Genomic DNA, 11,107 nt, shown 5'->3' on the forward strand with positions numbered 1-11,107 from the left:
CTCTCCGCACCATGCTGCGCCCCACAACACTGCTCCGTGCTTCGCCCCAACCCTCTCCGCTCCATGCTGAGCCCCAACCCTCCCTGCTGCGCCCCACAACACTGCTCCGTGCTGTGCCCCCACCCTCCCCGCTCCATGCTGAGCTTCAGCCCTCTCCACTTCATGCTCTGCTCCACCATCCCGCTACGTGCTGAGCCCCAACCACTCCGCTCCATGCTGAGCCCCAACCCTCCCCGCTGCGCCCCACCACACTGATCGGTGCTGCGCCCTCACCCTCTCCGCTCCATGTGGAGCCCCAACCCTCCCTGCTGCGCCCCACAACACTGCTCCGTGCTGCGCCCCAACCCTCTCTGCTCCATGCTGCGCCCCACCACACTGCTCGGTGCTGCGCCCTCACCCTCTCCATGCGGAGCCCCAACCCTCCCCGCCACACCACACTGCTCCGTGCTGCGTCCCAACCCTCTCCGCTCCATGCAGCGCCCCACCACACTGCTCGGTGCTGCGCCCTCACCCTCTCCATGTGGAGCCCCAACCCTCCCCGCCACACTGCTCCGTGCTGTGCCCCAACCCTCCCCGCCACACCACACTGCTCCGTGCTGCGCCCCAACCCTCTCCACTCCATGCTGAGCCCCAACCCTCTCCACTCCATGCTGAGCCCCAACCCTCCCCGCTGCGCCCCACCACACTGCTCGGTGCTGCGCCTTCACCCTCTCCACTCCATGCTGAGCCCCAACCCTCCCCGCTGCGCCCCACCACACTGCTCGGTGCTGCGCCCTCACCCTCTCCACTCCATGCTGAGCCCCAACCCTCCCCGCTGCGCCACACCACACTGCTCCGTGCTGCGCCCTCACCCTCTCCGCTGCGCCACACCACACTGCTCCGTGCTGCGCCCTCACCCTCTCCGCTGCGCCACACCACACTGCTCCGTGCTGCGCCCTCACCCTCTCCATGCTGAGCCCCAATCCTCCCCGCTGCGCCACACCACACTGCTCCCTCACCCTCTCCATGCTGAGCCCCAATCCTCCCCGCTGCGCCACACCACACAGATCGGTGCTGCGCCCTCACCCTCTCCGCTCCATGCGGAGCCCCAACCCTCCCTGCTGCGCCCCACAACACTGCTCCGTGCTGCGCCCCAACCCTCTCCGCACCATGCTGCGCCCCACAACACTGCTCTGTGCTGCGCCCCAACCCTCTCCGCTCCATGCTGAGCCCCAACCCTCCCTGCTGCGCCCCACAACACTGCTCCGTGCTGTGCCCCCACCCTCCCCGCTCCATGCTGAGCTTCAGCCCTCTCCACTTCATGCTCTGCTCCACCATCCCGCTACGTGCTGAGCCCCAACCACTCCGTGCCCCACCACATCGCTCCATGCTGCGCCCCGCCCCCATCCTGCGCTCCACAAGACTGCTCTTTGCTTCACCCCACCCCCTGCTGAGCCCATCCTCCGTGCTGCGCCCCCATGCACAGCTGTCTTCTCCAGCACCCACCTTTCAGTCCCTCCGTTAGGTCCGCGTATCCTGCCTGACCCACAGCCCACATCATGGCAAGACACCGTGCCGGCCGGTTCTGCTGAGCCCGTAGCATCTCCAGGTACTGAGGAGAGACGGTAAGAGGCGACACATTAAATCCTCACCTTAGAGAGACAGCGCCACCCCAGCGCACAGGCTGTGTCTGGTACTGCAGTACAGATCCACAACATAAAAGTGACGGAGCTGCAGAGCCGATAGAGAAGACGCAGAGCGTTACAGGCAGAAAGCTCCGGCCGCTGCACGGAGGACGTCAGCGACAACCATAGACGCACCCGCTGCATGCTGGGACTGTTAGTGCGCACCGGCCCTGACACACGGCAGCGTCAGGAGAGACAATCATCCAGGCAGGATTACAAGGGTGGTCACTTTCATCGCCGGGTGCAGTGTGTGATAAAATAACAACAGCTCTTTCCTCTCCCCTCCCCCGGTCCAGCGCTGGCTCTCTACCACTGCTCGTGGTGTACGGTCTCCGCTACCGCAACCAATCAGTGAGCTCAGCAGAGTACACGCCCCCTCCAGACCTGCTGAGCTCACTGATTGGCTGCATGACATCACAACCGCTGCCAATACCGGACACCGAGAGCAGCGGCAAATACCCTGTGTGCTGGACCTGTGTGCTGGACCTGGGGGCGGGAAGCAGAGCGTCGTGGGATATTTAACAACACACTGAACCCGGGGACGAAGAAAAAGGGACATTAGGTGTTCTGTCAGCTGAGGGTTTGTTACAATGTATCAGTACGGAGCCGAACACAAAGTATTGGCCACATCGGGTTACAACAGTGACGAACCTGCAGCTGCGAGAATTACATGGTCCGACCGGGAATGTTCTCACCCAGCCAAGGTTAGCCCCGCCCACAGCGGAAAAGGCCAGATAGCCCCGCCCCCTTACCTTCTTTAGGTTAACAGTGACGATTTTGGGCTTGTCCAGTAGAACGGCCTGAATACAGATCCGGTAGCCGTGGACGGACGCCCCTGTAAACAGAAGAAACGGCACAAGTCACTACACAATCTGCAAGCACTGGCAGCCGCACACACCTCCACGACGCGCCTCCCCGAAAGACTGGACGCACCCTCACCATCTGCAGCCAGACCAACCTACCCAGCCCACCACCCTCCCCCTCATCTGCACGCCGCCCCATCCCCACGTCAGACCACCCTCCCGCATCTGCACGCACACGGGGCGTCCATCACCTGTGGGTTTGTCCACCTCCTGCAGCATGGCGAACATACAGTAGTCCAGGAACATCTCCATCTCGGTGCGCGCCCTCAGGAGCAGCGCTCGGATGACGCCCCTCAGCTCCCTGCTCATCAGGCAGTAGGGGTAATCTGAGAGGAGAGGACGACATCATAAACACCTGCACCACCGGGAGGCGCTGCACCTCAGACGCCAGCAGTCACACCACTAACCGTGGGATTGGTGGCTCGGCACCGGCTCGTTCTTGGGGGTCTGCAGCTTGTCGTTCAGGTAGCCCACCAGGTCCTTCACCCAGATCTGGGGGTTCTCAGGGAACATGGTCTGACTCCTCTCCATCTCCAACTGCAGCTCCGCCACGTCCAGCTGGAGAGAAAGCAGAGAGAAGGGGTCACAGAGGCAGACCCCTGAGAGCAGAGGCCGTATGAGACACGTCACACCCAGAGCAGCATTCACAGGTCTGCTGTCAGCCGGGAAGATCCCACAATGCACTGCACGCAGCTGCGTATCATCAGAGCTCTGAACTGACACCAGACCAGTAGGAGCATGTGAGCACTGACTACCAACAGAATAGTGAGTGCAGCTCTGGAGGTGACTGGAGCAGCCCTGTGAGGGTCACTCACCGCCCGCAGCGCCTCCTCCAGCGTGGCCCGCTTCTTTGGAGCTGCCGAGGTGCTGCCCCCGGGAGACGTCTTCTTGGAGCTTTTGCCGGCGCTCGGCGGCTTCTTCTGGGGTTCGGAGCTGCTGCGCGGAGGAACCTGCTCCTTGTTCTGCTGCTTCTTCATCATCTTCTCGAATCCTTGTTCATAAAGCGATGGCTGCACGGGGACTGCAAGAGAGACGCGGTCAGCGCAGAGACTGACCCCCACATTGTGCAGAGGAGGGCGTGTGAGGGGTCAGCCGAGACTGCACGTGAGACGGCAGTAAGAGACAGCACCCCTCCAGCCAGGAGTCAGCAGGAGCGCGCTGGGACTCGCAGTCCTTGCCGTGCTCCGCTGTCACTCGCCGCGCTCCGCTGTCACGTGCTGGGACTTGGGAGTCCTCGCCGTGCTCCGCTGTCACGTGCTGGGACTTGGAGTCCTAGTCACGCTGACGGCATGTTCCAGTGCTCAAGGTGGGAGGACGACAAACCCCGCTGCACCAGCAGCACAGACACCGCACCCCAGACTGAGGAACTACAATTCCCAGCAGGTCCTGGGTGGTCACGTGCTGCAGCTGCTCGTGCAGGCTGGGACTTGTAGTCCTCGGTGCGCTCGGCTGTAACAGTTGGTCACGTGCTGCAGCTGCTCGGGCAGGCTGGGACTTGTAGTCCTCGGTGCGCTCTGCTGTCACAGTTGGTCACGTGCTGCAGCTGCTCGGGCAGGCTGGGACTTGTAGTCCTCGGTGCGCTCCGCAGTCACAGTTGGTCACGTGCTGCAGCTGCTCGGGCAGGCTGGGACTTGTAGTCCTCGTCGCGCTCCGCTGTCACAGTTGGTCACGTGCTGCAGCTGCTCGGGCAGGCTGGGACTTGTAGCCCTCGCCGCGCTCCGCTGTCACAGTTGGTCACGTGCTGCAGCTGCCCGGGCAGGCTGGGACTTGTAGTCCTCGGTGATCTCCGCTGTCACAGTTGGTCACGTGCTGCAGCTGCTCGGGCAGGCTGGGACTCGTAGTCCTCGGTGATCTCCGCTGTCACAGTTGGTCACGTGCTGCAGCTGCTCGGGCAGGCTGGGACTTGTAGTCCTCGGTGCGCTCCGCTGTCACAGTTGGTCACGTGCTGCAGCTGCTCGGGCAGGCTGGGACTTGTAGTCCTCAGTGCGCTCCGCTGTCACAGTTGGTCACGTGCTGCAGCTGCTCGGGCAGGCTGGGACTTGTAGCCCTCGCCGCGCTCCACTGTCACAGTTGGTCACGTGCTGCAGCTGCTCGGGCAGGCTGGGACTCGTAGTCCTCGCCGCGCTCCGCTGTCACAGTTGGTCACGTGCTGCAGCTGCTCGGGCAGGCTGGGACTTGTAGCCCTCGGTGCGCTCGGCTGTCACAGTTGGTCACGTGCTGCAGCTGCCCGGGCAGGCTGGGACTTGTAGTCCTCGGTGATCTCCGCTGTCACAGTTGGTCACGTGCTGCAGCTGCTCGGGCAGGCTGGGACTTGTAGTCCTCGGTGCGCTCCGCTGTCACAGTTGGTCACGTGCTGCAGCTGCTCGGGCAGGCTGGGACTTGTAGTCCTCGGTGCGCTCCGCTGTCACAGTTGGTCACGTGCTGCAGCTGCTCGGGCAGGCTGGGACTTGTAGTCCTCGGTGCGCTCCGCTGTCACAGTTGGTCACGTGCTGCAGCTGCTCGGGCAGGCTGGGACTCGTAGTCCTCGCCGCGCTCGGCTGTCACAGTTGGTCACGTGCTGCAGCTGCTCGGGCAGGCTGGGACTCGTAGTCCTCGGCGCGCTCGGCTGTCACAGTTGGTCACGTGCTGCAGCTGCTCGGGCAGGCTGGGACTCGTAGTCCTCGCCACGCTCCGCTGTCACAGTTGGTCACGTGCTGCAGCTGCTCGGGCAGGCTGGGACTTGTAGTCCTCGGTGCGCTCGGCTGTCACAGTTGGTCACGTGCTGCAGCTGCTCGGGCAGGCTGGGACTTGTAGTCCTCGTTGCGCTCCGCTGTCACAGTTGGTCACGTGCTGCAGCTGCTCGGGCAGGCTGGGACTTGTAGTCCTCGCCACGCTCCGCTGTCACAGTTGGTCACTTGCTGCAGCTGCTCGGGCAGGCTGGGACTTGTAGTCCTCGGTGCGCTCGGCTGTCACAGTTGGTCACGTGCTGCAGCTACTCGGGCAGGCTGGGACTTGTAGTCCTCGTTGCGCTCCGCTGTCACAGTTGGTCACGTGCTGCAGCTGCTCGGGCAGGCTGGGACTTGTAGTCCTCGGCGCGCTCCGCTGTCACAGTTGGTCACGTGCTGCAGCTGCTGGGGCAGGCTGGGACTTGTAGCCCTCGGTGCGCTCGGCTGTCACAGTTGGTCACGTGCTGCAGCTGCTCAGGCAGGCTGGGACTTGTAGTCCTCGGTGCGCTCCGCTGTCACAGTTGGTCACGTGCTGCAGCTGCTCGGGCAGGCTGGGACTTGTAGTCCTCGGTGCGCTCCGCTGTCACAGTTGGTCACGTGCTGCAGATGCTCGGGCAGGCTGGGACTTGTAGTCCTCGGTGCGCTCCGCTGTCACAGTTGGTCACGTGCTGCAGCTGCTCGGGCAGGCTGGGACTTGTGCTCCGTCTGTCAGCCTCTCACCCCCCGAGGTGATGGCGGCCACGGTCGGAGGCAGGTTGTTCTCGCCCAGCGCTCTCCTCCGGTCTCCATTCTTCTTGCTCTTCCCGACCACTTTCCATTTGCCGTCACCGGCAGCTCCGGAAGCCATGTCTGATCCCTGCGCTCACTGCGTCACTTCCGGTAAGCTCCAGGCGTCTAGCCCCGCCTTTTCCCTTCAAGTGGTGACGTAGCTCGCTCTGATTGGCAGTTACTTGACAGAGAAGCCGGCTGCGGAGCTGGAAGTGCGACTAAGCCACGTCAGCCGGGAGCCGACGCAGAGGAGAGGGGCGGGGACAAGTCACATGACGCGGGGAGGGCGGGACGGGCGGCACATCACATGACTCGGAAAGTGCAAGGCGGTTGCTATGGAGCTGAGAGTGCCTCACGCTTGTTGGGGTGTCCTGGCAACCAGTGTTCCTGCTGCCTGTGAGGCCCGCGGGACGCGTCATGTCAGCTGTGTCCCGTCAGCTGTGTCCCGTCAGCTGTGTCCCGTCAGCAGTGTCCCGTCAGCTGCGTCCTGTGAGCTGTGTCCCGTCAGCCGCGTCCCGTCAGCAGTGTCCCGTCAGCAGTGTCCCGTCAGCTGCGTCCTGTGAGCTGTGTCCCGTCAGCCGCGTCCCGTCAGCAGTGTCCCGTCAGCAGTGTACCGTCAGCTGCGTCCTGTGAGCTGTGTCCCGTCAGCAGTGTCCCGTCAGCAGCGTCCCGTCAGCCGCGTCCCGTCAGCAGTGTCCCGTCAGCTGCGTCCTGTGAGCTGCGTCCTGTGAGCTGTGTCCCGTCAGCAGTGTCCCGTCAGCTGCATCCTGTGAGCTGTGTCCCGTCAGCAGTGTCCCGTCAGCTGCTTCCCGTCAGCAGTGTCCCGTCAGCTGCGTCCTGTGAGCTGTGTCCCGTCAGCCCTGTCCTGTGAGCTGTGTCCCGTCAGCCGCGTCCCGTCAGCAGTGTCCCGTCAGCCGCGTCCCGTCAGCTGTGTCCCGTCAGCAGTGTCCCGTCAGCCGCATCCCGTCAGCCGCATCCCGTCAGCAGTGTCCCGTCAGCCGCGTCCCGTCAGCAGTGTCCCGTCAGCCGCGTCCCGTCAGCTGCGTCCCGTCAGCTGCGTCCCGTCAGCAGTGTCCCGTCAGCAGTGTCCCGTCAGCAGTGTCCCGTCAGCTGTGTCCCGTCAGCAGTGTCCCGTCAGCAGCATCCCGTCAGCCGCGTCCCGTCAGCCGCGTCCCGTCAGCAGTGTCCCGTCAGCTGCGTCCTGTGAGCTGCGTCCTGTGAGCTGTGTCCCGTCAGCAGTGTCCCGTTAGCTGCGTCCTGTGAGCTGTGTCCCGTCAGCTGTGTCCCGTCAGCTGTGTCCTGTGAGCTGTGTCCCGTCAGCCCTGTCCTGTGAGCTGTGTCCCGTCAGCCGCGTCCCGTCAGCAGTGTCCCGTCAGCCGCGTCCCGTCAGCAGTGTCCCGTCAGCTGCGTCCTGTGAGCTGCGTCCTGTGAGCTGTGTCCCGTCAGCAGTGTCCCGTTAGCTGCGTCCTGTGAGCTGTGTCCCGTCAGCTGTGTCCCGTCAGCCGCGTCCCGTCAGCAGTGTCCCGTCAGCCGCGTCCCGTTAGCCGCGTCCCGTCAGCAGTGTCCCGTCAGCAGTGTCCCGTCAGCTGCGTCCTGTGAGCTGTGTCCCGTCAGCAGTGTCCCGTCAGCAGCGTCCCGTCAGCCGCGTCCCGTCAGCAGTGTCCCGTCAGCTGCGTCCTGTGAGCTGCGTCCTGTGAGCTGTGTCCCGTCAGCAGTGTCCCGTCAGCTGCATCCTGTGAGCTGTGTCCCGTCAGCAGTGTCCCGTCAGCTGCTTCCCGTCAGCAGTGTCCCGTCAGCTGCGTCCTGTGAGCTGTGTCCCGTCAGCCCTGTCCTGTGAGCTGTGTCCCGTCAGCCGCGTCCCGTCAGCAGTGTCCCGTCAGCCGCGTCCCGTCAGCTGTGTCCCGTCAGCAGTGTCCCGTCAGCCGCATCCCGTCAGCCGCATCCCGTCAGCAGTGTCCCGTCAGCCGCGTCCCGTCAGCAGTGTCCCGTCAGCCGCGTCCCGTCAGCTGCGTCCCGTCAGCTGCGTCCCGTCAGCAGTGTCCCGTCAGCAGTGTCCCGTCAGCTGTGTCCCGTCAGCAGTGTCCCGTCAGCAGCATCCCGTCAGCCGCGTCCCGTCAGCCGCGTCCCGTCAGCAGTGTCCCGTCAGCTGCGTCCTGTGAGCTGCGTCCTGTGAGCTGTGTCCCGTCAGCAGTGTCCCGTTAGCTGCGTCCTGTGAGCTGTGTCCCGTCAGCTGTGTCCCGTGAGCTGTGTCCTGTGAGCTGTGTCCCGTCAGCCCTGTCCTGTGAGCTGTGTCCCGTCAGCCGCGTCCCGTCAGCAGTGTCCCGTCAGCCGCGTCCCGTCAGCAGTGTCCCGTCAGCTGCGTCCTGTGAGCTGCGTCCTGTGAGCTGTGTCCCGTCAGCAGTGTCCCATTAGCTGCGTCCTGTGAGCTGTGTCCCGTCAGCTGTGTCCCGTCAGCCGCGTCCCGTCAGCAGTGTCCCGTCAGCCGCGTCCCGTTAGCCGCGTCCCGTCAGCAGTGTCCCGTCAGCAGTGTCCCGTCAGCTGCGTCCTGTGAGCTGCGTCCTGTGAGCTGTGTCCCGTCAGCAGTGTCCCGTCAGCTGCGTCCTGTGAGCTGTGTCCCGTCAGCTGTGTCCCATCAGCCGCGTCCTGTCAGCTGTGCTCCTGTCAGCCGCATCCTGTCAGCTGTGTCCCGTCAGCAGTGTACTTTCAGCCGCGTCCTGTGAGCTGTGTCCCTTCAGCAGTGTTGTCAGCAGTGTCCTGTCAGCTGCGTCCTGTCAGCCGCGTCCTGTGAGCTGTGTCCCGTCAGCAGTGTCCCATCAGCAGTGTCCTGTCAGGTGGGTCCTGTCAGCTGAGTTCTGTGAGCTGTGCCCCGTCAGCTGTGTCCCATCAGTCGCGTCCAGTCAGCCGCGTCCAGTCAGCCGCGTCCCGTCAGCTGTGTCCCGTCAGCCGTGTCCCGTCAGCCGTGTCCCGTCAGCAGTGTCCTGTCAGCAGTGTCCTGTCAGCCGCGTCCTGTGAGCTGTGTCCCATCAGCAGTGTTCTGTCAGCCGTGTCCTGTCAGCCGTGTCCCGTCAGCTGCGTCCAGTCAGCTGCGTCCCGTCAGCAGTGTCCCGTTAGCCGCGTACTGTCAGCCGTGTCCTGTCAGGTGCGTGCTGTCAGCCCGTCCTGTCAGCCGTGTCCTGTGAGCTGTGTCTCGTCAGCTGTGTCCCATCACGCAGTGTCCCGTCAGCCACGTCCTGTCAGCAGTGTCCCACAAGCTGTGTCCCGTCAGCAGTGTACCGTCAGCAGTGTCCCGTCAGCAGTGTCCCGTCAGCCACGTCCCGTCAGTCGCATCCTGTCAGCCGCGTCCCGTCAGCCGTGTGCCATCAGCTGTGTCCCTTCAGCCGTGTCCCGTCAGCAGTGTCCTGTCAGCCGCGTCCTGTCAGCTGTGTCCCGTCAGCAGTGTCCTTTCAGCCGCGTTCTGTGAGCTGTGTCCCGTCAGCAGTGTCCCGTCAGCTGCGTCCTGTGAGCTGTGTCCCGTCAGCCGCGTCCCGTCAGCAGTGTCCCGTCAGCAGTGTCCCGTCAGCTGCGTCCTGTGAGCTGTGTCCCGTCAGCCGCGTCCCGTCAGCAGTGTCCCGTCAGCAGTGTCCCGTCAGCTGCGTCCTGTGAGCTGTGTCCCGTCAGCAGTGTCCCGTCAGCAGCGTCCCGTCAGCCGCGTCCCGTCAGCAGTGTCCCGTCAGCTGCGTCCTGTGAGCTGCGTCCTGTGAGCTGTGTCCCGTCAGCAGTGTCCCGTCAGCTGCATCCTGTGAGCTGTGTCCCGTCAGCAGTGTCCCGTCAGCTGCTTCCCGTCAGCAGTGTCCCGTCAGCTGCGTCCTGTGAGCTGTGTCCCGTCAGCCCTGTCCTGTGAGCTGTGTCCCGTCAGCAGTGTCCCGTCAGCCGCGTCCCGTCAGCTGTGTCCCGTCAGCAGTGTCCCGTCAGCCGCATCCCGTCAGCCGCATCCCGTCAGCAGTGTCCCGTCAGCCGCGTCCCGTCAGCAGTGTCCCGTCAGCCGCGTCCCGTCAGCTGCGTCCCGTCAGCTGCGTCCCGTCAGCAGTGTCCCGTCAGCAGTGTCCCGTCAGCTGTGTCCCGTCAGCAGTGTCCCGTCAGCAGCATCCCGTCAGCCGCGTCCCGTCAGCCGCGTCCCGTCAGCAGTGTCCCGTCAGCTGCGTCCTGTGAGCTGCGTCCTGTGAGCTGTGTCCCGTCAGCAGTGTCCCGTTAGCTGCGTCCTGTGAGCTGTGTCCCGTCAGCTGTGTCCCGTCAGCTGTGTCCTGTGAGCTGTGTCCCGTCAGCCCTGTCCTGTGAGCTGTGTCCCGTCAGCCGCGTCCCGTCAGCAGTGTCCCGTCAGCCGCGTCCCGTCAGCAGTGTCCCGTCAGCTGCGTCCTGTGAGCTGCGTCCTGTGAGCTGTGTCCCGTCAGCAGTGTCCCGTTAGCTGCGTCCTGTGAGCTGTGTCCCGTCAGCTGTGTCCCGTCAGCCGCGTCCCGTCAGCAGTGTCCCGTCAGCCGCGTCCCGTTAGCCGCGTCCCGTCAGCAGTGTCCCGTCAGCAGTGTCCCGTCAGCTGCGTCCTGTGAGCTGCGTCCTGTGAGCTGTGTCCCGTCAGCAGTGTCCCGTCAGCTGCGTCCTGTGAGCTGTGTCCCGTCAGCTGTGTCCCATCAGCCGCGTCCTGTCAGCTGTGCTCCTGTCAGCCGCGTCCTGTCAGCAGTGTCCCGTCAGCCGCGTCCCGTTAGCCGCGTCCCGTCAGCAGTGTCCCGTCAGCAGTGTCCCGTCAGCTGCGTCCTGTGAGCTGTGTCCCGTCAGCAGTGTCCCGTCAGCAGCGTCCCGTCAGCCGCGTCCCGTCAGCAGTGTCCCGTCAGCTGCGTCCTGTGAGCTGCGTCCTGTGAGCTGTGTCCCGTCAGCAGTGTCCCGTCAGCTGCATCCTGTGAGCTGTGTCCCGTCAGCAGTGTCCCGTCAGCTACTTCCCGTCAGCAGTGTCCCGTCAGCTGCGTCCTGTGAGCTGTGTCCCGTCAGCCCTGTCCTGTGAGCTGTGTCCCGTCAGCCGCGTCCCGTCAGCAGTGTCCCGTCAGCCGCGTCCCGTCAGCTGTGTCCCGTCAGCAGTGTC

The 11,107-nt window shown here is 64.5% G+C and overlaps 1 protein-coding gene across 1 annotated transcript in view; it reads right to left on the reverse strand.

Annotated features, from left to right (window-relative positions):
* The window catches only part of TMEM214 (transmembrane protein 214), a 29,670-nt gene extending 23,516 nt beyond the window's left edge, over nt 1-6,154 (reverse strand). The window contains exons 1-6 of the mRNA XM_073673648.1: nt 5,953-6,154; nt 3,343-3,548; nt 2,935-3,085; nt 2,719-2,853; nt 2,417-2,499; nt 1,486-1,591 (exon numbers count right to left, since the gene is read on the reverse strand). Of these exons, the coding sequence (XP_073529749.1) occupies nt 1,486-1,591; nt 2,417-2,499; nt 2,719-2,853; nt 2,935-3,085; nt 3,343-3,548; nt 5,953-6,079 (808 nt within the window). The 5' untranslated portion in view covers nt 6,080-6,154. The remainder of the gene's footprint in view (nt 1-1,485; nt 1,592-2,416; nt 2,500-2,718; nt 2,854-2,934; nt 3,086-3,342; nt 3,549-5,952) is intronic.
* Between the last annotated feature and the right edge of the window lie 4,953 nt (nt 6,155-11,107).

Source organism: Phyllobates terribilis, unplaced genomic scaffold (assembly GCF_046119375.1).
Source record: "Phyllobates terribilis strain yellow unplaced genomic scaffold, ASM4611937v1 Scaffold_3__8_contigs__length_932513732, whole genome shotgun sequence".
In the NCBI taxonomy this organism is placed as follows: domain Eukaryota; kingdom Metazoa; phylum Chordata; class Amphibia; order Anura; family Dendrobatidae; genus Phyllobates; species Phyllobates terribilis.